Genomic DNA, 26,828 nt, shown 5'->3' on the forward strand with positions numbered 1-26,828 from the left:
AGGCTGTATCACAACCGGCCGTGATTGGGAGTCCCATAGGGCAAGGCACAATTGGCCAGGGTAGGCCATCATTGTAAATAACAATTTGTTCTTAACTGACTTGCCTAGTTAAATAAAGGTTAAATGAAAAATTCTAAAAAATAAAACCTACAYTTGACATGAAACACAAGGTGACACTTCCTGAAAGTCACAGCTGCTACCTGGTGTGATCTCCTTAGCTGGCGACCTGCATCACCTATCCTAGATGTCATCACCGTAACCCTGAGATGTCACTTCCCTGACAGTTCTATTACCATGATAACTCTCCTGGCCCTGCATACATTACTGCTACATTTCTATAGCAGGTGATGAGAAGGAGACAGCGACACTGAAACTAACACAAATTCCCAACTATCAGAACCAGGCAGTTGCATGCAGGGATATGTCATCTACAGTAAGTTGTTTCAAAAAATGACTAAACAAAATGTGTCATTGGTAAACAGTTCACATTATCTCCATCTCCACTTTTAATAATAGCTTGAATATTTCCTGTCAGCTAAATCTTGATAGGCACTTGACATTGATAGAGAACACTGAACACACACACGCACGCACAATTATACAACCTTTCCGCAGACCTTACACAACCTTACACTCAGCCCAGGGGCACTTTCATTTTCTTAAGCACTCTATAAAGTGTATAACCTTGCCTTCTAGATCATACCCAGCATGGTTATTTTGACATTTGGTTCTTTGGAGATCCTTTGGAAGCTGTGGGAATGTACATTTTTGGTTTCCCATTGGTTCTGGGAATTAAGCTGTAAGTTTCCTGGCCGGTAAAACTGAACGTTTTTTAAACATTCTGAGAACAGAAGTGGGCAGCATACCACCCTGCATCCCACTGCTGGCTTGCCTCTGAAACTAAGCAGGGTTGATCATGGTCGCTCCCTAGATTGGAGACCAGATGCTGCTGGAAGTGGTGTTGGAGGGCCAGTAGGAGGCACTCTTTCCTCTGGTCTGAAAAAAAAGCAAATATCCCAGGGCAGTGATTGAGGATTGCCCTGTATAGGGTGCCATCTTTCGGATGGGACGACGTGGTCACCAAAGCTCACATTGCACTTATCATAAGAGTAGGGGTGTTAATCCCAGTGTCCTGCCTAAATTCCAAATCCTAGACATGTAATTATCCCCAGCTTCCAATTGGCTCATTCATCCTCTCCGCTGTAACTATTCCCCAGGTCGTTGCTCTACATGAGAATGTGTTCTCAGTCAACTTACTGGTTAAAATAAAGAATGTTCCTGTTTACTCATACAAAGTTGTACATATTTGTCTATTCAAACAAACCCCATTTCAAAGAAAACACTCACTCATTAAGATCAGGTGTGGCCAATTAGTGTGTGCGGCCAACACATCTGAACACACTTAACAAGACAGAGGATGGAGAGAGTTTTGTTGACCCAGAGAACGGAGTGTAAATTCTTATTATGTTCTTTGAACGTTGTGTTTTCTTGTGGTTTTTATGGAAAGTTCTCTTAATGTTCTGAGAACATGACTTTAAATAGAACCACGAGGAAACCTGCAGAAAACGTTATGTCGAAGTACTTAAATTCCCACAGAAGAACGTTGTTTCTTAACGTTCTCGGGAACAATTTGAGAACATTATTTTAAATAGAACCATGAGGAAACCTTAGGAAATGTTATGCTGAAGTACTGAAATTCCCCCCTAAGAAACATATGGTTCTCAGAATGTTTCGCTCTAGCTGGGTATCCTGCACCTTTCCTAGAATGTTGTATGCAAAATAATCATAAGACAACCACGCTCTCACCAAGCTCAAAGAAACATATGGTTCTCAGAATGTTGTGCGCTAGCTGAGTAGTTACTGCACACCCAGTGTCCTTTTATAGGTAGGCTACTCCTCCCATATTGCCTCAGTTAGATATATTAATATGTTCTATTGGAACGCTTATTTGGTTCCTAGAAGAGACATGGAGCAGTATAAACATTTATAACATCATACTGGCTGATATATTGGCCAGTCACTGACATGGAACCATTGCCTTTTACTAGTTCTCTGTCCTTGTAATTTATAGTACCTCTCAGGTCCGTTCAGACTCGTCCAACACGCTCTCTGTGTGTRTATGGCGGCAGGTTATTCATTAGGGTCACAGTCTCCGTCTCACTTGAGTGACATCTGTTTGAGCCAATAATTAATGGCTCAATAATTGATGTGGCCAAGGAGAGCAAGGCAAGGGCGGGTCATATAACTGAAAATACTAATTTAGTATGAGGGGTCAGCCAGTAGTAATCTGAGCTAAGAGAGTAAGGGTTTATGTATGCATGCAATGAATCCATGACAACATTAGTAATCATGTAGGCTAGTATTATTTATTTATTTGTATACTATTTGTGCCAATTTCTTTTCCCTCTGACTCAGTGATTCCKCATGTTGATATTGGACATGACAAAGCCTCGGAATGAAGGTGGATTTGGAGCCAATGGGAGATGTCAACAARAGCTATACTGTACAATGTGGAGAGCAGAGAACTTAGTTGGGCTATTTGTTTGCATGTAAATGCTTTCCTTAATTTATGTTTGGATCTCAGTTCCATTCAAACAAACTCATCCCAATACATTTGGGGAAACATGTTTGTAATGTTGTTGTGTCTTGGTCGATCTGAACTGCATGGTAACCATAGACTCCTAAACAAGCCGAAGCTTGTGGGCTTTGCTCTCATCATTAAGGCCAACGTTATTGCCAAGGTCAAAGGTACTGTATAGCTCTTTAAGATTGAGAAAAAGAAAAGGTAAACGGTACATTTTTACACACATTACTCTGTGGAATTTCGAAACCAAACCTCAAAAACTCTGTGTTCTGACCTATGTTTGGATTAGGATTACATTAGGATTACATTAGGATTACATTAGGATTTCATTTGTTGTTTTGAGCACTCCAATATTTCTACCTTCTCACAAAAATATTTGACTGGGACTTCTAATCAAATCCCTATCCTAACTTGAACCATGAGAGGCATGAAAGCGGTCTGCTGAGACATGAGACTGTAAAAACCAACTGGCATGTGATGCAGGTGTTCAGTCTAAGATAACAGCAGCAGGTTTCAAAACTGTATAAAACCTGATGGAAGAAATATGAAGTTCTAATGGACGTGGAATGTTAATTGAGGCATTTATCATAATGTGGAATCCGAGGTGAACATGGACAGACACGCTGTCTGAATCTGCCCTTGTGTCCCAAGGGTATCCGACTTCAGAGCCTGTTCCTACTGTGTTACTAAGCATCCCCCTGCCTGTACAWTAGTCCTCCAGCACGACACCGTTTTCTACAGCCTACAGGATAGAAAGGGAAGACCTACTCAATAGAAGCAATAGCGCAATGAACTTGTGTCTTTTTTTAAGATGACAGAAAACAACCAGCTATTAGTTCAGCAGTGTGTGCTACTGCATATAAACACGCCTGCTGTCACACATCCACAGTCCACCAGATCAATTCTTCACAKTCATAAAATGAATGTTTTCTGTGGTCATCAATCCAATCTGTGGTTTTCTCAGGAGTCCTAATAAACAGGTGATAAATGTAAGGTGCTAATYTTTTGGAAATAAACCCCTCTGTATGTTACTGTGTGGTACCAAGGAACCTCAATACCCATTTGTCACACACTCAATGTCTTGCTCTCTGGTCATCAGGCGGCCTGCTTTGTTGTTTTTGGAGTCGGATTAGGGTTGGAAGTAAGCTCCCTCTGGCTGAAGAGGGGAGTTGTGTGTGTCAGGAATGTTGTCAGGAGTCTTTTGGGCAGATATACTTCAGACTGGGGATTGACGCACAGCCTTATGGGATCATGGACTGGACCACAGACAGACTGAAAAAATGTCTACAATATGTACCTGATGACTTATAGTGTTTTGGTTAGCTCAAATTGCTGGCGCCGAAACCTGTTTATCAATGATTTTACTTCTTGAGGGGAAGACATCTGCAGGTTGACGTTTATTGTAATGAGTCTTGTCCTGGAGGCAGAACAGGATGATTTCCCCTTAATCCCCTTAAATTGACTATATTGTAAAAAAAAATCATGTTTTTTCATTTTTTTCATTTCTTTTGTTGCTTTTAGGTCTTAATTTAAATGTTAGGGTTAGGCATTAGGGTTTGGTAAAACATCAGATTTTATGACTTTGTGGCTGTGCCAGCTAGTGATCACTCTGCTGCGCTGCCTCCAGAATAAGACTCATGACAAAAAACGCTAACCGTCAAGCAAGCTGAGAGCCTTCAATTGTGTTGTATGTCTATATGACACTATAACGTGTGCATTTGACGTTTTAGTCATTTAGCAGAGGCTCTTATCCAGAGTGACTTACAGTAGTGCATACATTTTTGCACATGCATGTGCAACTGTACAGTCCCATTGGTGAATTGTAGCATCAACAAAGTTAACAAAGTAAGACTCTTTTATTTGAAATTGTTCATCTTTTACACATTAACAGATATTATACACAAGCATTAGTGGTCCCTTTAAACCATGACGTGGTCATTCAGAATGGTTATTGGGTGTCAGCTGGGATGGCTTTAAGGTGGAGGGCAAGGTCACACACAAACACCCATATACACACACACACATACGCACGCACACAAAGAAACAAACACTCACACACTAACAGACACAGACACGTAAATGCAAGAGAAACTACAACACATACTCTAGCCATCTAATGCACTGCAGACGTCAACAGAGGGGGGACTTAAAGTGCATAGAGCAAAAGATGAGATCCGTATCAGTCGTGAGCGATAGCTACCTCCACTGAAGCAATGATCTTAGTACGACACTATCTTTACAAACATGATATCCCTATAGCACATTTATAGCTCAAACTGTGCCTTGCATTAGACAGAATTGACACTGCATAGTTCACTGGTTTGTCTTATACATTATTGCAGTACAATATAACTCCAAGTCCTGTCCTTGGGTATGATTCAAGGGCAAGAGAATGGCACAGGAATGTTTGGGGCTAAGTAGCCCTGTAATACTAGAAGGGGTGGCTGTGTGGGTACTACTAAGTACTAGCTACTATTGGAGGGAATTGTGATGAGTCAATGACTCTGTGAAGATGAACGAGTAGATTCGACAGGGTGGTCCTACAGTAATGACGAGACTGGCCTGTAGTCAAGTGGAACGGGAAATGCAGGGTTAATACTGTAGAGCAGTAGTAATCCAAATGGAATAGAGTGGGCAGTAGTCCAGATGTAATGCTTCAGGTTGTCTGTAGTCCATATGTTTTGGTGAAGATCGTAGTCTTCAGAGGAAACACACCAGGACGACAAACGGTTAAAAGCCGTGTGTGGCCGTCCTATCGCCACTGACCAGAATATCGGCTATTATTTTAGGTTATTTCCACATGATTAAACATGTTGGATCGTTCACACCCAGCAGGTGATGGCTAACACACCGCGTCCATCTGTTTATTTGAGCCGTTATTCGTTCCGGTGTGGTTCTTCTCTGAATGTAGGGGGAACAGCAGAGGGAAGGGGGACACTGATCAATTCTAGGCCATTGATGGGTTCCTTGGGAAATCCATAACGGGAGGTCTGGCCAGCCCAGTAGGGTTTATCTGGCAGTATGGGTTAAACAATACCTGTGTGCCTATTATCCCCATATTCTGGTGAAGGTGGCCTGTGGTCCAAATCTATAAAGGGATAAGCAGAGGGAAGGGGACTCTGGTTCATAACAACCTCCGTGGCACGGCCGTCATGGGGAGTCCATGGAGTCTATAGGGTGGGGTTGTGAGTCAGTAGGGGGCAAACAGTAACTGTGTATGGGAGGTCCTGACAGGCCCGGGGGCGGGGCGGAGCAGGGCAGCAGGGAGGGTGTGTTTCTGAAAAAGGGTGAGGCCATGGGACGGAGCGTGGGTGGAGCGGAGGCCGGGGAAGGCCGAGCCCATGGCTGCTGCTGCTGATGCCAATGCTGCCAGGTGAGCGGGCATTATCTGAGTGATCTGAGGTTGGCACAACTCCTTCCCCACTGTCAGCTTCACCTGGAGAGTGAGAGCAAGAGAGAAAGAGAGAGACAGAGACAGAGAGAGAGCGAGAGAGACAGAGTGAGAGAGAGAGACAGAGAGAGAGAAAGAGGGAGAGAAAGACAGAACAAAAAACTCAATCAGTGTCTGTGAGTGTGGGTTTGAAGGTCAATGGAGCCCTTTGAAATCGTCTCATGTATTAGTGATAAGGAAATGGAGCTTCCTCTGAACACCAAGATGGAAATTGTTATGTGCTGTCAATCAACTGACTCATGTATTCTAACCTACTGGGAGGAAGCTTTGCTCTTTCCATATATAAGTGTCTCCTCTGGGTTAATACAGTTGATGATGGGATTTAGACGTGTCATTTCCCACAGATTGTCAACCCCTGGGCCTGGTCGCAAGTTATCTCTGTCTGCCACTTTATGAGACCCATGATGGAAACTTGACTTTCATTTTTTTCTGCCATTTGGCCCCAGATGAATCCCCAATACATTCCACCTTTAGCATGTCGGTCTCAGACCTTCATTTTTACTAGGCCTGTAAAGTCACAAACCGTATCAACTTCATATCTAGGGGTTATTGAATAACTGTCTCTTATACACATCTAGATGTGTATAAGAGACAGGGAGGAGAGATGGAGAGGACCGTAATGTTATATAATAAGAAAGAGAGAGACCACAAGTGATTGTTTAGAGTGAGAGCAAGAGAGAAAGAGAGAGACAGAGAGAGAGCGAGAGAGATAGAGTGAGAGAGAGAGACAGAGAGAGAGAAAGAGGGAGAGAAAGACAGAACAAAAAACTCAATCAGTGTCTGAGAGTGTGGGTTTGAAGGTCAATGGAGCCCTTTGAAATCGTCTTCTGTATTAAAGTCACAAACCGTATCAACTTCATATCTAGGGGTTATTGAATAAACGAATAATGAAGAACACCGTTTTAGATTACAAAACAAGAAAGAGATACCCTCAATCGTGTCTCTCACATCTTGGTGACAGAGATTTGTGGTGTAGAGACTTTCTGATTGTTTAGGTGATTCCTATGATTCTGTATTTTGTCAGTATTGAGACAAGGAGGGACTTACTGGTTGTGTGTAGAGGGGGACCCACCTCTACAGGATCGGTGGGTCCCCCGCGGCATGGTTGAGCTAACGTAGGCTAATGTGATTAGCATGAGATTGTAAGTAACAAGAACATTTCCCAGGACATAGACATATCTGATATTGGCAGAAAGCTTAAATTCTTGTTAATACAACTGCACTGTCCAATTTACAGTAGCTATTACAGTGAAAGAATACCATGCTATTGTTTGAGGAGAGTGCACAGTTATGAACTTGAAAATGTATTAATAAACCAATTAGGCATATTTGGGCAGTCTTTATACAAAATGTTGAACAGAAATGCAATGGTTCATTGGATCCATTGCACAGACACTGCTGCTATCTGCTATCTAGTGTCCAAAATCTAAATTGTGCCTGGGCTGGAATAATACATTTATGGCCTTTCTCTTGCATTCCAAAGATAACAGTACAAAATATATATATATAAATACGCTTTTTTTTGTATTATCTTTTACCAGATCTAATGTGTTATATTCTCCTACATTAATTTAAGATTTCCACAAACTGCAAAGTGTTTCCTTTCAAATGTTATCAAGAATATGCATATCCTTGCTTCAGGTCCTGAGCTACAGGCAGTTAGATTTGGGTATGTCATTTTAGGCAAGAATTGAAAAAAGGGGCGCATCCTTAAGAGTTAAGGGGGCTCAAAAAGACCAAGGAGGACAGAACACCACTAATTGATTCGGGAAGGGTTGTCAGCCATAGAGGTACAAATTAAAACAAGAAAATTGCCAGTAAATGCAATATGTCAAAATTGCATGATCAATGCAGCACTCTAAAAGTCCAAATATATATATAAAAAAACTTGCCAATTCAATTTTAAGACATGTTCCATTCATCCAGTTTTGAAAGCCTATCTACTAATTTGTTTCTATTCATTTAGTGTAATCAATGCCTGAAAAATGTTCTCTGTAATTTCAAGGTTATATTACGTAGGCTTAGTAATAATTTCTCATAAGACACTACTTCAACAAACCCAAGAGAGACAGACACAGTTATACCACTGATAAGAACATGACATTTAAATATAGTGAATTCAAACAATTTCCATTAACAAAATTCACAATTTTCACTCATGGAACTGTGATAATATACAATGGCTAATGTTCATGTAACACCTTGGTGTTTCTCACCTGTTTTAGCTGTGTCTCGGAGTTGACATGCACATTGCAGATCTCACAGTGAAATGTTTTGTTCTGCAGGCCCGTGGCTGCCTTGGTGGGCGGAGCTAGCTTACTCTTGACCCCTGGCCGGGGGAAGGACTTGATGGATCCCACACCACTCCTGGCCTCTAGCATGGTCTTGTGCTTCGTACCTGGACGATAAAATAGGAAAAAGTGAGTCACAATAAGGTCTATCAGGCATTTGCATCCACAGTCCTTTGCCACTATTATGTAAACAGCATTGAGAGGCACTGACATTATTTGCCAATGAATAGACCCTACCAATCAAATGATGGACATGATTGGCTGTGTTCTTCACATTGACAGAAGAGTGAACTCTATTTAAGAGCTACTATTCAGGGTTAGTGATTGAGCCCCCAGGGACAGGAGGGACTGAGAGGAGGGCAGGTCTCTCACCGCTGTTATGAGCCTCCAGTTGGGATGCTGAGTTGACGGCCATCTTGCAGAGCGAGCAGTAGAGCAGACGCCTGGCTTTCTCTTCCTCTGTCTCCGGGTCTGTCTCAGCCTCTTGCTCCACCTCCATGTCTGGTTCTAAAGGTGAGCTGGGTTTGGGCGAGGCCATGTCATCCCATCCTGTAGCTGAGGTAGTCTCTGTCCCTGTGGATGAGTTGGGACTCGATGCCAGCGTAGGTGTCAGGGGTGGTAACATTGATGTCATGGGTGCCAGGGTTGATGCCAGGGATCCCAGGGTTGGAGCCAGTGTGAGCACAGGAGATAGTGGTAGTGGCGATGCACCTGGAAAGCCATCTGCAGAGGGCGATAGATATGTTCATTTACCTTCCCCGATGAAAAAACCTGTTACAAGACGACTACTGCACCAAAGATAATTGTCTCATGTATGGAGATCAAAGGCATCTATGGATCAATAAGATCTGATGAGAGAAACAGCACAAGTCGGTATAAAAAATACTGTGAACTGGCTCCTTATTTACCAAAATAAAATGTTAGTCTCGGCAGCATCCCCTGATCGATGTCAATTCCTCTCAGTTCTCTGCAATGACACAGAGTGAAGATCGCCAACCAAGAGAGCGAATCAATAGTGAATTAATTTAATTTATAATACTCTACAATATCCAAATTACAGTATACACCATTAACTCTAGTTGACACCTTTGATACTTGATATTTCTGTTAAATCGCATAAAGCCACCATGTGAATCCCTAATTGGATGGCAATTGATGGTGGGCCTCACCTTGTCACTGATGAATACTATTTATGCTAAGAGGAAAACAATAACAGTGCCCCTCACCCCCCTGCAATTATTATCCAGCTACTCCCAGCCTTCTTTTGAGTGCCAGGTATCAAAACATCCCGCAGTCACACTATGCCAACCCCTCAATCAAAGCCAACTCACTAGAGACCAAGAGCTGTCAACCTACCTCCTTCTGTGGGCAGGTTTTCAGCACAAGATAATGATTTGATTTGTCCTTGAAAAGCAGGGTTAAATGTGTTTTTGTAGTTTGTCTGACAACATACATGTATTGTGCTTGCATGCGCACATGCGTGTCTCTATACATGTGCTTTTGAGTATGTACTCTCTCTATGTACACTGTGTTTTTGTGGTGAGTATATACAGTATGTGTGTGGTTGTGTACTGTTCACACACAAGCATGGATGTGACTCTTCGTTGCTTCATCTTTTAAACAGGAAATCCCATTTCAGTGACCCACCTCTATTTCAATCAAGGGCGACCTGTTCAAAAGGCAATGTAGGCACATACATGTGTCTGTTCTTGCATTGCAGTGCACTCATCTTCCATAATGCCATTAAAGAGCCATTTGCCTTTCGCGAGCAGGTGATTATAGTGTACTTTGGCTGGCCTAAAACGCCCTCTACTCTGGGAAGGCTCCAGTAATCCATATCCCCACTTGCTGTGACCTAACTGGCTCTGTTAAGAACTCAATCACCTCTCATTAATGAAGGTAATGACTGTGATCAATCTAGAGAGGCAGCGGGTGGGGACTGACAGTTATGGGCTAAGAGGGAGGGGGGGGGGGGGTAGTGAGGGAGAGAGAGAAACAGGGATATAAGGGGTAATAGAGTAAATAAGCAAAGGATTAAGGAGATGGAACGAGAAAGAGAGATTGGAGAGGGAAAGAGAGCAGGGAGAGGAAGTAACAATGAAAGAGAAAGAGGGAATGAAAAATACAGTAAGTGAAAGAAAGATGAGGAAGTGCAGGGACTCCAGAAGGAAAGGGGGAAGAGAAGAAATTAAATCAAAAGAGAGGGAGACAATTAGAGAGAGAGGGAGAGAGAGAGAGAGAGAGAGGATGCCACAAAGAAAGAGGGAATTCGATTGGGAAAAAGAGACAGCTATCATGACCCTCTTGGAGAGCTTCCCGTCCTTTTTGTCGTCTGTTTCTTTTTTACCCCCCTTTTCTCCCCAATTTCGATCTTGTCTCATCGCTGCAACTCCCCAATGGGCTTGGGAGAGGCGAAGGTAGAGTCATCCGCTCCTTAACACCCGCCAGCTTAACCCGGAAGCCAGCCGCACCAATGTGTCGGAGGAAACACCGCTCAACTGGCGACCGGCGTCAGCATGCAGGCACTCGGCCCCACCACAAGGAGTCGCTAGGGAGCGATGAGCCAAGTAAAGGCCCCCCGGCCAAACCCTCCTCTAACCCAGGATGACGCTGTGCACCGTCCTATGGGACTCTGTTGTGGCACAGTCCGGGAATGGACCAGGGTCTGTAGTAACGCCTCTATCACTGCGATGCAGTGCCCTAGACCGGTGCGCCATTCGGGAGGCCCACGTTGCCTGTTTCTATACCTCTATAGCTCTCAGTTTTCCCAGGAGATTTCCTTTGGCGATAGAGCAGAAATGCTCTTCTCAAATCCTTCCACTCTCGTTAGGCTTCCAGGCAATCACAGAGCTCCCCCTGAGATCTGATTACCTTTCTCAATGATGCTGGATTAAGCTCTTTAATTAAAATGATTGGGCCCCATTATATGCCACCATGACTTAAAGGACAGAAACTCCTCAAGGCCCTGCAGTTGTGAGGCCAACTACAGAGGCAGTTTTGAATCTACTGTGATTAGGATCTTGATAAAGTAGCTTGGATACAGAAGTGTATTTATAATGGTCTTGATTATCATTCGGATAACAGAGCAAAATTATCTTTGAGATATTTCACAGCAGGGGTCATTGAACTTACGTTGACTCATTCAGCCCCTCCTTCCTCATTGGAATTCATTCTCCAGACAAAATCCTTTTGGAAAGTTTATACAGCTTTAAACCTCCTCAGAACTTCTCACAAATGAGGGCATTTACAGGAAATCCTAGTTCCACGCAAGTGAAAAGCAGGTTTAATGCACAGAGTCATCAGCTTTGCCACTTTGTGATGCATGTCTGTGTTTAAGGGCTTTTTCCAACCCAGTACATACAGATTTGGATCTTTGAATTCCTTGTTGGTTAGGAGACGTGCATGGGGAGCTTTAGTGGTTAACTGATGGCTGAACAAGCCTAAGCACGCCCCCATGCCCCATGCCTGTTCTATTGTGCAGCTGCTGCCAGTGCAGGCATAGCTCCCCTGACAATCTGCTCTTTAATAGCTAATATCAGGGTACATTTCCTCAGGCACTGGACTGGAACTGAGAGATGGCGACTGTGTTATGGGCGACTCTTCTCTTTCTTAGCCACGTGCATGCGCACACACGCACACAGACACACACGCAGACACACACACAGACACACAGCTTGACAAGCAGTGGCTAAGCCATTGGCTAATCTATACAATCTCACTGTGGCCGGCTGTCCATTCGAAGCCACACACAAGTTCACAAGTTTAAAACACACACACACACACACGCACACATCCTCAAAATGCATACAGAAAATACATGAACTCACATGTACACAGAATGTGTGTTATAATGGCTATTTGGCAGAAGTTTTGCATCAACACTGAGAGCCCACTATCAAAAGAGACTGCAGTTCTTCTCCCCATTCCTCATATCTGCTCTCCGTAGCCATTCCTCTTCCCTGACCTCCGCTTTTCATTAGAGGAGCTCACGGGCACTGATATACCGCTAAATACTTCAGCCCCAAAGATAATGTGGCGTTTACCCGCCTCGCCAATTAATTTCCCTGACATCTGAGCCCATTAATATTCATTACCCAACACCACTTTTGACAAACGGACGCTCCCACGCTTTGTAGACACGATAGTGAGGTGGAGGAGAAACCTGCTTGTTGTGTTTTGGGAGGTCAGTGATGAAAATGATTTATGGCTATTTGTTCCTTTTCCCGATACAGTGTTTAATGGTCTGTCTTTGAGGCCTTTCAGGGTCTTATTTTGAAACATTATTTTGCGAACAATATTTTCCACATAGTGAGACGTGGGCTTGTTCTTGAGACACACCTATGAGTGAGCTCTGGACTGCATTTCTCTAACACATGCATAAATATATATTTACCAAATAAACGAAAGTAAAAAATACTAAAAAGTAACACAATAAAATAACAATAACAAGGCTATATACAGGGGGTACCGGTACCGAGTCAATGTGCAGGGGTACAGGTTAGTCGAGGTAATTTGTATATGTAGGTAGGGGTAAAGTGACTAGAATTTGGGGACAAAACATTATCCCATTGGAATAAATAACTTATGAAATATGTTGATACTCTCTCTGTAAATTGTGAATTATCCTATTCTGCAGGTGTGAGCATGTGGGACCAGAGGGTTCACAATACAGTGCCTTCAGAGTGTGAACAGGAATCGCGGAACCTGAGCTCAATTATGGATGCTTGTATGTGCTCCAGAAATGTGCTCCTGGTTTAAAATCGCTTACTCATGGAACATTGGATTGTAGGTCCTAGACTGAGGCACTCAGACCTAATCCTGGAAAGCCATGGTCCAAGGTTTCATTGGTGCCATTTTATGAGGCAATTAAAGATGGATACAGGAAGACTTTAGTAGTGGACAGAGGTAACCCAGAGAGCACTCTGGTTCTCCAGGTCCTATGGGTTTAGCTGTAAGACTAATGGAATTGACAGAGGTCATCCTCCAGGCCTCTACTGACTACATTTTAGAAAAATAAAAGAGAGTCAAGCTTATCTGGTCCTGGTGCCTGTCTCCTGTAGTAAATGTACATCATCAAGACGTCTCCTGTATCTACTTCCTCCTGCTCCCAACTTCCTCTAGTGTGACACCATGATCAGATATACAACATTTACAGTAATGTTATCCAGGTGAAAACAAATGGATGTGCAGAAAGAGAACTATCAACACACAGTTTCTGTACTCCCACAGTTTTCTTTTGTAACCTTTACACCAAAGGGACCTGGTCAAGGTATTTCGGCAGACTCGGCACCTTTTGAAATTTGTTGGATGGATGTGACAAAGAAGAGTGACAGACAGAGAGAGTGGATGGGGATTGGAAAAAACAGCGGATACGGAAGGAAAGTAAAGGAAAATTACCAACCTTTCCTGTCAGTGCCGTAGCACATTGCTGGAGGGTTGATGCTCTTAGGGACTTCCTGGTTAGTGGTTTCCTTGGTGACCACTGTACCTTTGAGCTTACATTTGGTAGCGTCCAGAGATTTCAGCTTCTTGGCATGTTTTGTTCCTTTGTAGTGGGCTAAGGCTTGGCTCTGTGAGAAGAACAAATAGCGGGCTCAATTTAAACCAGGCCAAATTATGACCAAAAACTAACTCAAATCAGTGACTCATGAAATATACAACACAGTGAGCAGGCATCACAAAGCATTGCCTTTTATAGTGCTGAGTAAACACAAACTTTAAAGGGCTTCAGCATCAAAAGAACATCCATGACATTAACAAGGACCATGCGCTGCAGAGTTTAGTCCAATAATATATACAATGTTATCCATGCTCCTTTGCCTGTTATGTGATTTTTTTCTTTATCTCACATCTCAGTATAGTATCAGTGGCCTTGTGATGGGTGAATCTGTAATAGTCTGATGTATTATTTATGTAGCTGTTTGAATTTAGAGTCCAGACACGATTCGTCCAAGATTCACCTTCACACAACGGATTTACCCGGACTCGTGGACTGGACCACATGCAAAAACTTTCAGTCGTCCTTGTTTACCTCCACATACTTCCTGGCTGACTTTGCCCGTGGCAGGAAAGGAAGGTATTAGGAAAAATGCTATTGCCTTTTGTGCCAACCGCATCCCCAGCAGGGCATTGTTAGCATCTGTATGGGCTACGAGGGAAGTTTCAATCAAAACCATTGAGACAAAGAATTCTTACTTGCTGTTTGCAATTTTTAGGAGAAAATTTGCTTTCTCCATGCCAATTAGAGCAAATCAACCAAATGGAAATTTCCAGATAAAACCTCTTTTCTCTGCACTCAACCTAAATTGATTTAGTCTGTGGAGGTCATAGACAATTATTGGCATTGGAAAATGCATACAATACTAATCCTCTGCTGCAAGGAACCAAAAAAAAGCCAAGCATGGCACTAGCTAGTTTTCCATCCAATTGGCAACAGATTTTCATGCAAATATTCTAAAATCTGCATTAAGATATTTTCCCACCAAAGATCTGTGTGTGATGACATAGTACATATAAACATATTTTGTTATACTATTGCTGTTAAATATAAATTAAATGGATTTCCATCGCATTTTCAACTCTACGGATCGTTTGTTCAAAAGACATTTTGCGTTTTATAGCGAATCTTTGGTCTTGGCACGTGCGGTGCGGGTAGGCTACCTATACGATGAGAGCACGATTATTTTTGTTTTTCAAACGGCAGCCAAGCATCGATTATCATGTCATCAGAATAAGACGGTAGATATTTATTGGAAAGGAGCATCAAGCTCATCAACTTGCACTTTTACCACCCTGTAAAGTTCATCATCACTTATTTAATCTGTAGCCTAATATACAGCCTGCTGTAACGAGTCGTAGTGGAAGGACCACACAATATCATCGCGTGACTTCAAATTTACTTCGATATGATGGTTATTATATCAATATTTGCGCATAAAGCCGTTTCCACCGCCATTTCTCGCATTATATATTTTACAGAAACAAAAATATCCCACTTTGTCGAGCGTATTTTGATTGTTTGACATTTGGATAGTTTACCGACAAATGTGCTGTTTCCATCAGGCCTGTCATGACATTTTTTATCCGACATGTTCTTCACACGCATAAAAAGGTTGGATGGAAATCTGGTTAATGTCTATGTTATCTTTACACCAATATATTGCTTCCTTATATCATGCTCCAGGTATCCAAGCCATCAGGAGATTTTTGCCAGAAGACACAAGTGATATGGATGTGTGTTTAGTCTAATCAAGACCATAATTCATCTTTCATTAGAGCAATGATGTGGAAAAATTGCCTTAATGATACTTGCGGTTTGACACAGACCTGATTAAGGTGGGGAAGGAGGCAATTCGTTTTTGGATGGTCTATAAGTGAGAAAGACATCTTATGGAAAAAGACTGGCAAATAGCCATTTAGTCAGTCAATCAACACACAGAAAATTAAAGTGCATTCCCACGTGGTATTTAATGTTCTGTGCATTCTTTAAATCCTGCTTAAAATATACAAAATATGACATTTTTTGGTTGGGTTGTAGTCACTATGTTACAGTATATGGGTGGATGTATGGAAATATCTTGCTGGCGGTGTAATTAGATCAATAAAACTATGTGTAAGGAAAAAGATTCCAATCTGGACAAAGAAGTCCAAACAAAGGCATAACAGAGTTATGTGTGCTTGTGAGAGGGAGAGAAAGAGGGAGAATGCTGTAGCAGGCCTCACTCTCCAATGACTTGCATTGGAATTATTTCTATATATACAGTACCAGACAACAGTTTGGACACACCTACACTTTCAAGGGTTTTTCTTTGTTTTTACTATTTTCTACATTGTAGAATAATAGTAAAGACATCAAAACTGGAACCAAAAATCTCAAATTTGGACTCATCAGACCAAAGGACCGGTCAAATGTCCATTACTCGTGTTTCTTGGCCCAAGCAAGTCTCTTCTTCTTATTGGTGTCCTTTAGTAGTGATTTCTTTGCAGCAATTCGACCATGAAGGCCTGATTCGCACAGTTTCCTCTGAACAGTTGATGTTAAGATGTGTCTGTTACTTGAACTCTGTGAACCATTTATTTGGGCTGCAATTTCTGAGGCTGGCAACTATTGAACTTATCATCTGCAGCAGAAGTAACTCTGGGTCTTCCATTCCTGTGGCGGTCCTCATGAGAGACAGTTTCATCATAGCGCTTGATGGTTTTTGCGACTGCACTTCAAGAAACGTTTAAAGTTCTTGAAATTTTCAGGATTGGCTAACCTTCATGTCTTAAAGTAATGATGGACTGTCGTTTCTTTTTGCTTATTTGAGCTGTTCTTGCCATAATATGGACTTGGTCTTTTACAAAATAGGGCTATCTTCTGTATACCACCCCTACCTTGTAACAACAGCTCCAACACAACCCAGGAAGCCAAACACCATGATGATGACTCAGGTTTAGAGCTGGGACTGCTTCATCTGCAATACTGCTTCCATCCCTATTCACTTTGGTAGATGGAGACACTCATAAGGAAGCATTCATCGATCCAGGGCAGCAAGTTGAAGACGAAGAAAAGCAGATACTTCAGGCCCTTTTTATAGACTGACATTTCCTGTCAACAGCCAAGCAAGAGGTGGAGAGAATCAGTGTGAAGTTCTCCACAGCGTGAGACTGGTTTGGTGGTAGTGAGTGTGTTTGTGGCTTGTGTTTTACTGGTCACCAATCAGAACATCAGTAGTTATCTCCTCAGGTTGAAATGGGAGGAGACATCCTCCTCTGAAGAATGACTCTTGAGGTAAAAATTGTTTTACTGTTTGAGCAAGAAATTTGAGAGCTGTGAGCTTATTGAGGCACTTTTGACTTAGTGCAGAGGAAAACTGTGTGGGAATATCCCAATAATATGGTACAATGGAAAGACCCCTTTAATTAAATCATATTGCATGTATTTTAGTTTTTTTTCACCACTCAAAAGTCCAGGTATTCTGTTCTTCACTAAAGTAAGTTAAGCTACACACACCATCCACCACCCAAACAACCTCCAAGTCCACCAGGTTTCTCCATCCAACTTAAACTCCTATATAGTCAATCTGCAAAGATGATAAAGTATTTTTGATGTCTAAGTGACATCAAACTGAAATGTCTTCTCCCTATCTCGGTACCACGGAGATTTGATAGGTAAACACCATCTTTATCTGTTTGCTCAGGAGCTGTGATTGATGGCTGGGATGGATGATGATTATCCTGAGCTAGACCTCAATGTTGAAGAAATAATAACTGCCGCATTGAGTAATCACTAGCACATTGGGGCCCTGAATAGATAGCTAGCTTCCTTAGAGGAGGAAGTATGACAATGCCATTTTGTAATGCTACTGGATTAACTACCCCTGGCTCAAAAATGTGTTTTAAATTGTAGGAAAATATGATTTGATGGTAAGAACAAGGAAATTGAACAGTCAGATTCCATGCATTTTAGTAATGAGGGTTATATAAGAACTACTTTGTTTATTATTAAACAACTGCTGTCATGTATTGCAAGATAACAGTTGCTTACTCCAACTTTAAAGTCTTTACAAGAAAGTTGCCCTAGATTACAAAGACGGCATGTTGTGCTGGATATATTATTCAGGACACATCCCCATATGAGACAAGTGACATCATGTGCTATTTCACAACTGACATCTTATATAAGAATGCAATGTGTCCCCTTTTATAACAAATTACATATACTTTTGAAGATTCATGAGCCCGTTATGTCTTATGTTTCAAGCAAGACTTTGTTTGAAGTATGACCTCATCAACATCTTCTGGGATCCTGTAAATATGGGTTGAACAAGTAGGAGTGGACCTTTGTACTTTGTTATTCAGTCTAATCCGACTCAACACAACACAGGTTCATCGTGGGCATTTGGACCCGTGTGATCTCCAGAAGCTCACTCACCTGTGAGTTGAATCTCAGTTGGCACACGCTGCACGAGACGTGTCTTCTCTTCGTCAAGGGAGGAACTCCAAACGTGTGATGCATAACAGCTTTCTGAACTGGGTCCATCTGGGGGTAGAGAGGAGAGTATAGAATCTAAGTGAGATACAGTGTTAGAGCGGACCTCTAAATCAACCTCCTTACATCCTTTGGTGTGGTGGAAAGAGAAAATGATTTTCTTTAGAGCAGGGTTCCCTAACTCAGGCAGGTGATTTTTTTTATATGGATTTTTAAAATGTTCTTCTATTGCTGGACACAAAAGACTGTAAAAACACCAGCAAATCATCAGCTCCAAGTGATTTTAATTTTGGAAATCTGTTCCAAAGTATTCCCACGCATAGTAGAGAGATACAGTATATGTGATCGCATACAAGGCCATGTTTAAAATGATTATGTTTTAGTCAAATATTATATCTGTTTGGGCTTCTTGCGGCAAATTTGCTGTCTACAAATGATTTGTAATTATGTTCCCGCCCCCCTGACCATCTGCTCAAGAAAAGATTGGCCTGCGGCTGAATATAGTTGATGAGCCCTGCTTTAGAGCTTCTTCAGGGGTTAGACGTTGAGACACCAGTCTCAATGTCAACAGTGAAGAGGCGACTCTGCGATTCTGGCCGTCTAGGCAGAGTTGCAAAGAAAAAGCCATATCTCAGACTGGCCAATAAAACGAAAATATTAAGATAGGCAAAAGAACACAGACACTGACCGGAGGAACTCTGCCTAGAAGGCCAGCATCCCGGAGTCACCTCTTCACTGTTGACGTTGAGACTGGTGTTTTGCAGGTACTATTTAATGAAGCTGCCAGTTGAGGACTTGTGAGGCGTCTGTTTCTCAAACTAGACACTCTAATGTACTTGTCCTCTTGCTCAGTTGTGCACCGGGGCCTCCCGGGGGCCTCCCACTCCTCTTTCTATTCTGGTTAGAGCCAGTTTGCGCTGTTCTGTGAAGGGAGTAATACACAGCGTTGTACGAGATCTTCAGTTTCTTGGTAATTTCTCGCATGGAATAGCCATTTCTCAGAACAAGAATAGACTAACGAGTTTCAGAAGAAAGTTATTTGTTTCTGGCCATTTTGAGCCTGTAATCGAACCCACAAATGCTGATGCTCTAGATACTCAACTAGTCTAAAGAAGGCCAGTTTTATTGCTTCTTTAATCAGCACAACAGTTTTTAGCTGTGCTAACATAATTGCAAAAGGGTTTTCTAATGATTAATTAGCCTTTTAAAATGATAAACTTGGATTAGCTAACACAACGTGCCATTGGAACATAAGAGTGATGGTTGCTGATAATGGGCCTCTGTACGCCTATGTAGATATTCCATTCAAAATCAGCCGTTTCCAGCTACAATGGTCATTTACAACATTAACCATGTCTACACTGTATTTCTGATCAATTTGATGTTATTTAAATGGACAAAAAATTTGCTTTTCTTTCAAAAACAAGGACATTTCTAAGTGACCCCAAACTTTTGAACGATAGTGTATATAGACGGGTTAGCTGACAATGTCACAAAAACGATGCACGCGCGTCCACAGCAGAAGTCTGTGTGTTGTATTGATTCTGGACCGTCAGATAGCTAGCAACAATGACAAGAAGCTGCAAAAATTTGCTAGCTAGCTAACCAACTACTGTAACGATGTATTTGAGTGTACAACGAGTGACAATAAGTGACAATATGTTTTCAATAAAGATTTGGAGAGGAAATATAGTTTTCATGTTGTCAACACTCCTTTGATTTTAAGCCAACCCTGCCTGTTGTGCTCCACAGTTACGCACGCATCGGTTTATTGCTAAGTATCCCACCTGTCTATAGATCTAGATCTATAGGGCTGTAACCATACTGTTAAAAGGGAACATTCTATAAGAACATAATTGGATTAACGCAATCATAAAACGTTTACACAAGTTTGTGAGTAGAGCTATACTGTGGGTGCATTGAAGAAACAGGTGTGTTATGCAACATTCTTCCATTGTAAATCTCACCCAAGTTTTGGAGAGAAGATGACACATGAACCTGGCACAGGTCCCTGGCATTGAAAGCTTCAGTACGGATACATTAGCTACAGCCTGCTGGGAAATAGGCTAATATGGAGGACTGGAAACGTATCGAGTGTGAGAAACATCTGTGCCACGGAAAAAGGATGACCTTCTACTTAAAACACGCACTGGGCTTGAGTGTCAGAAATACCATCACAGTCAGTGTCAAATGAATATTAGGCTATGTAGACTTAGAATAATACACAATACACCAAGGTTACTAGGGAAGTACTTCACACAAGTAACCTTGGTGTGTTTCGGTGTATATTCAGTGTATGTTCACATAGCCTCATCACATAACGTTCACAGAACTCTCTTCTCGATCTACTGTATAAAATCTGTCCATTACACAGTCCTCCACCACTCAGCTGCACACTCAGCTGCAGTCTAAGGCTCCGTACACACTCCGGTTGTACAACTGATGTACAACGTATTTGCACAATGGTGATACAACCTGATAGAGTTTGTCTGCAAAACATTTTTTACGGTGTCTCCACAGCGCTTGTGTAATTATTTTGATTGTATCACAACCGTTTATCTCTGTTGTATCACAACCGTTTAAACAAATGTGTTGTAAATCAGTTCACACTTGAGTGTGAACAGGGCCTTAGCCGGCACAGCTGGATTCCTAGCGACACATCATTCCTCCATCAGACTCTCCCATCAGCCACCCACTGCGCCACATACTCCACAGAGAACCTCCTGCTGGGAGCCGGCTCCAATTGAGATATCTCCCCATCCACACACACGTCTTCATGCTAAGTCACACGCCTGCTATCAAAGCCCACGGAAGTGTAGTTTTCCCTATTTTATTCTCTCCGAGCGAGTGTCTCCTTTCATTCATGTGTCCTCTGTGATTCATGCTGATGTGTTGGGGAGATGTCGGGGGACCATCACCCCTGACAATAGAGGAATAACCAGGCTGTTTAATGGATACTATCTGACAGCCGACAACAGCCTGTCTGTCGGACAGTTCAGTGCGCCGGCCGTGAGACCGGTTCACTCAGAGCAGAAGATAATGCAACAAGACTAGACAGTGATGAGACGAGGTGGCAGTGTATGGGTGGGTGACTTTCACTTCCCAACTGTGATAAACTGGACAAACACAACACTGAGCACTATTTTTGTTAATTTATCAACATGATATTTTCTATATGCCCATACAACGCCCACACATCACTGCATAAAACATGAGGTCAAATGAATCCATAGATCAGCCTTTTTGCAAAGTGTCACAATTATAATAAGAATTATAGTATTTTGTGTTCTTATACATTTAGTAAAAGATTGTGGCCAGCAGCTCAAATGCTGCCCAGTTACATATTCTTTATGTGGTCTCGTAGTTTACTGTTTAGGATTCCACCACTGCAGTAATGTGACGGCATCAGAGAGAGAGAGAATGAGAATGAGAGAGAGTGGGAGAGAGCGAGAGGGAATGACTGGTCAACACACGGAGCCAGCCCCCACCGTGTGGTCTGAATGTTCCATTCACGGCCGCCACGCACGCTTACCATTAACTAAAGTGGGATGAATGACCTGTCAAAATTAATCCTCCCTCCTATGCGTTTCCCAATTACCTCGCTGCCTAGGCCAGTCAGTTATCAGCAGACATGCCGCTATAGATTGTTGCCACACCAAAACATTTGCAAGTCAAATGCGGGGGACGCTCATAACTTATAATGAGAAACAACAAGCTTCCCAGGTGTTAATAAAAACGCAGACCCTTATCACATGAGAGGAAGTTGAGAGGGGAAGAGAGGAAGCAATGATGTCTGAGGGGTGAGCAGAGTGTCTGCTGTAAACTGAGTGCACTACTAGTGGTTTTATCCCCTAAAGATGCTGAAAGAGATAGACTGAGATAGAGAAAGATCAATCCATTTTCCCCCCTGTCTCAGTACAACTGTTAAACTTTGAGTTCTTTTTCGTAATCACATACTGTGAGAAGTGAATATGTTTGGTGTGATATGGATTTGTTTGCAACAGGAGGAGAGAGAGGGAGAATGAGAGAGAAAAGAGAGAGACGAGAAGGAATTTCCCCATAGTGTACTTGAGTGGGTCACTGGATAGGAAAATTCACAGTGACCGTGAGTAGAATGAAACTCATAGAATCTTGATTCAATTTAATATTCTAATAGGATTATTATTCCGTTAGTACAGATCTATTTGATCTTCTTCAAAGTGTTAACTTGGCTCAAAAAGCCCCAGGGAACAGTCTGTTTTCTTTCTATTGCTGCACTTGTTTATCTCTCCTCCTTGGGGTTGAAGCATCCCAAACTGAAAGGGATTCACGTGTGTTTCTTCATCATGTATAGAGGAAAATAGGTCTAGTGGATCTCAGTGGAATTTGTGTGTGTTCTGTACGTGTGTGTGTGTGTGTGTGTGTGTGTGTGTTTATCATTACTATGCAAAGGGGCAGTAGCACTACTGAGCTCTTCAATTGGGCTTCTTATTCAATATACCACACAGAAGGCTGGAGTGGGGGTTCATTATGCATATTGCTCCTGTGGATATTGCTGCTTTTTAAAGGGTTATAAGGGGTTTGGGATTCTATAAAATGATTTAAGTTTCATGCTGTTGTTCCCCTTGATGCAGGCACTTAGTCAGTAACGCTAAATAAGAGTGCTAAATGATTAAAATGTAAGTAGTTAGCGCGAGAGTGAGAGAGAGAGAGAGAGAGAGAGAGACTGAATGGACTACTTTCGACGAACACAGAGCAAGCACAAGGACAATTCTATCTCTCCCTCTATTTCTCCTCTCTCCTTATAACCCCTTCTTTCTCCCCCCCTCTCTCTGCTCTTTTTCTCCAATGTGCCTCTCGTTCCACTTATCTATCCCCCTGCTTTCTGCTTCTTGTCTCAGATTGTATTTTCTCCAGTATGAGTGGTACTTTAGCATTTTCCCATCGGTCTCCACCGCTGACCCCTCTCACACCATCAAGATCTGTTAGGATGAAATATTGAACTACGGTGTCTCCTCTGCTCTCCAGAGCCACCTGGCTGCCTCACACTGTCCCCGACCTGCTCAGATGAAAATGTAACACCTTAACACTTAACCCCTGCCCCACCCACCCCTTGCCTCAGAACAAAGCACATCTGAGCTCCATCAAATTGTCCTTATCCGTAGTGCTGTCACGCGTGACATGATATAAAAGCCATAACACCTAAAAAAAAGTTACTTCAAACGTTATGAAACAACGCTTAGATAGGGGTTGAATACATTTAACTGCACCCCCCCACACACATCTTATTTGAATGAATCCATCTACAACAGCAATGCAATGTCTTCACAGGTCTTGAGCCAAACTCACCACAATAAAAAGGTGTATACATTCCAATATACATCACAATTCATCTGTGTACCGTAGAGGTCAAGTTGATGTGGTTCGATCGTGTTTTGCTAATTTCTTCCATAACCCGATTTCTAATCGATCAATCTATCAAACCTCTCTGGCAACACCCCACTGGATCGAGGGGAGTTATTCTCTCGTGACATGGTACAATGAAATCTAAGATGAAACAATGTATCTTCTCATAATATTATACTATGAATATCAAACAAGGACAATATTCATGATAATGAAAGAAAAACCGACATTGCATTTGAATTCCTCTTTTCCAAATCAATGCCCTGAAATAGAGAAATGCATGGCTTACCTGCAAACACAGAATATAATAATGGTGAACACTTTAATACCAATGAATTCAAGCGTTTTACACACATGCCTACACTGATTGAAGCAGTGCTGGCCCTTGGCATACTGTAAGCTACATAGGCGGTCGCCTAAGCAAAGGTTTCCCAAACTCGGTCCCGGGGCCCCCTCTGGGTGCACGCATTGTTTTTTTCCCTAGCACTACACATCTAATTCAAATAATCAAAGCTTGATGGTGAGATGGTTATTTGAATCAGCTATGTAGTGCTAGGGCAGAAACCAAAACGTGCACCCAGAGAGGGCCCCAGGACCGAGTTTGGGAAACCCTGCTTAGGCGACTCTGGCCTAGGCCCTTACTGTTGAGAGTTAGAATAGTGGAATACACCATTTCTAAGTTTAGTGGTGCATCAAGCAGTTTTCCTCTTCTTACTGACAGTCAAATCAAATCAAATGTTATTGGTCACATACACATGGTTAGCAGATGTTATTGCGAGTGTGGCGAAATGCTTGTGCTTCTAGTTCCGACCGTGCAGCAATATCTAACAAGTGAAATCTAACAATTCAGCAACAAAAACCTAATACACACACATCTAAGTAAGGAATGGAATAAGAATGTATAAATATATGGATGAGCAATGTCAGAGGGGCATAGGCCAAGATGCAATAGATAGTATAGAATACAATCTATACAAACGAGATGAGTAATGCAAGATATGTAAACATTGTTAAAGTGGCATTATTAAAGTGTTCCATTTATTATTATTAAAGTGGCCAATGATGTCAAGTCTGTATATAGACAGCAGCCTCTCTGTGCTAGTGATGGCTGTTTAACAGTCTGATGGCCTTGAGCCAGAAGCTGTTTTCAGTCTCTCGCTCCCAGCTTCGATGCACCTGTGCTGACCTCGCCTTTTGGATGATAGAGGGGTGAACATGCAATGGCTCGGGTGGTTGTTGTCCTTGGTTATCTTTTTGGCCTTCCTGTGACATCGGGTGCTGTAGGTGTCCTGGAGGGCAGATAGTTTGCCCCCGATGATGCGTTGTGCAGACCGAACCCCCCTCTGGAGAGCCCTGCGTTTGTGGGCGGTGCATTTTCCGTACCAGGCGGTGATACAGCCCGACAGGATCCTCTCAATTGTGCATCTGTAAAAGTTTGTGAAGGTTTTAGGCGACAAGCCAAAATTCTTCAAACTCCTGAGGTTGAAGAGGCGTTGTTGTGCCTTCTTCACCACACTGTCTGTGTGGGTGGACCATTTCAGTTTGTCAGTGATATGTACGCAGAGGAACTTAAAACTGTTTCCTGAAGTCCACGATCATCTCCTGTGTTTTGTTGACGTTGAGTGAGGGGTTATTTTCCTGACACCACACTCCGAGAGTCCTCACCTCCTCCCTGTAGGCTGTCTCATCGTTGTTGGTAATCAAGCTTACTACTGTTGTGTCATCTGCAAACTTGATGATTGAGTTGGAGGCGTGCATGTCCACGCAGTCATGGGTGAACAGGGAGTACAGGAGGGGGCTGAGTGTAACAGTTTAACTTTATTCCGTCCCTCGCCCCGACGCGAACCAGGGACCCTCTGCACACATCAACAACAGTCACCCACAAAGTATCGTTACCCATCGCTCCACAAAAGCCGCGGCCTTTGCAGAGCAATGGGAACCACTACTTCAAGGTCTCAAAGCGAGTGACGTCACCGATTGAAACGCAATTAGCGCGCACCACCGCTAACTAGCTAGCCATTTCACATCGGTTACATGAGCACGCACCTTTGTGGGGCCCCAGTGTTGAGGATCAAGTGGAGATGTTGTTTCCTACCTTCACCACCTGGTGGCGGCCCGTCAGGAAGTCCAGGACCCAATTGCACAGGGCGGGGTTGAGACCCAGGGCCTCAAGCTTAATGATGAGCTTGGAGGGTACTATGGTGTTGAATGCTTATGCTATAGTCAATGAACAGCATTCTTACATAGGTGTTCCTCTTGCCCAGATGGGATAGGGCAGTGTGCAGTGTGATGGCGATTGCATCGTCTGTGGACGTATTGGGGCGGAACGCAAATTCTGGGTCTAGGGTGACAGGTAAGGTGGCGGTGATATGATCCTTGACTAGTCTCTCAAAGCACTTCATGATGACAGAAGTGAGTGCTACGTGGCAATAGTCATTTAGTTCAGTTACCTTTGCATTCTTGGGTACAGGAACAATGGTGGCCATCTTGAAGCATGTGGGGACAGCAGACTGGGATAGGGGTTAATTGAATATGTCCGTAAACACACCAGCCAGCTGGCCTGCGCATGCTCTGAGGACGTCTGGGCCGACAGCCTTGCGGGGGTTAACACGTTTAAATGTCTTACTCACGTCGGCCATAGAGAAGGAGAGCCCACAGTCCTTGGTAGCTGGCCGCGTCGTTGGCACTGTGTTATCCTAAAAGCGGGCAAAGAACGTGTTTAGCTTGTCTGGCAGCAAGACGGCGGTCTCGGCGACGTGGCTGGTTTTCCTTTTGTGGTCCGTGATTGTCTGTAGACCCTGCCACATGCGTCTCGTGTCTGAGCCGTTGAATTGCGACTTCACTTTGTCCCGATATTGACATTTTGCCTGTTTGATTGCCTTGTGGAGGGATCGACTACTCTGTTTAGTATTCTGCCATATTCCCCGTCACCTTGCCGTGGTTAAATGCGGTGGTTCGTGCTTTCAGTTTTATGCAGATGCTGCCATCTATTCATGGTTTCTGGTTAGGGTAGGTTTTAATAGTCACAGTGGGTATAACATCTCCTATACACTTCTTGATAAACTCAGTGACCGTTTCGTTAGCCCACGTTAGCTAATATTTTTTAGATTGGTAAGTCAGTCGACCCAGCTATCTAAACTTGTA

General features: G+C 42.8%; 1 protein-coding gene across 1 annotated transcript in view; it reads right to left on the bottom strand.

Moving 5' to 3' along the window:
- Window positions 1–4,421: 4,421 nt before the first annotated feature.
- LOC111958831 (zinc finger protein 385D-like) overlaps window positions 4,422–26,828 on the bottom strand; it is a 42,498-nt gene continuing 20,091 nt past the window's right edge. The window contains exons 3-7 of the mRNA XM_023980118.2: window positions 18,243–18,350; window positions 13,728–13,896; window positions 8,699–9,049; window positions 8,234–8,433; window positions 4,422–6,020 (exon numbers count right to left, since the gene is read on the bottom strand). Coding sequence (XP_023835886.2) covers window positions 5,775–6,020; window positions 8,234–8,433; window positions 8,699–9,049; window positions 13,728–13,896; window positions 18,243–18,350 — 1,074 coding nt within the window. The 3' untranslated portion in view covers window positions 4,422–5,774. The remainder of the gene's footprint in view (window positions 6,021–8,233; window positions 8,434–8,698; window positions 9,050–13,727; window positions 13,897–18,242; window positions 18,351–26,828) is intronic.

Source organism: Salvelinus sp. IW2-2015, linkage group LG35 (assembly GCF_002910315.2).
Source record: "Salvelinus sp. IW2-2015 linkage group LG35, ASM291031v2, whole genome shotgun sequence".
In the NCBI taxonomy this organism is placed as follows: domain Eukaryota; kingdom Metazoa; phylum Chordata; class Actinopteri; order Salmoniformes; family Salmonidae; genus Salvelinus; species Salvelinus sp. IW2-2015.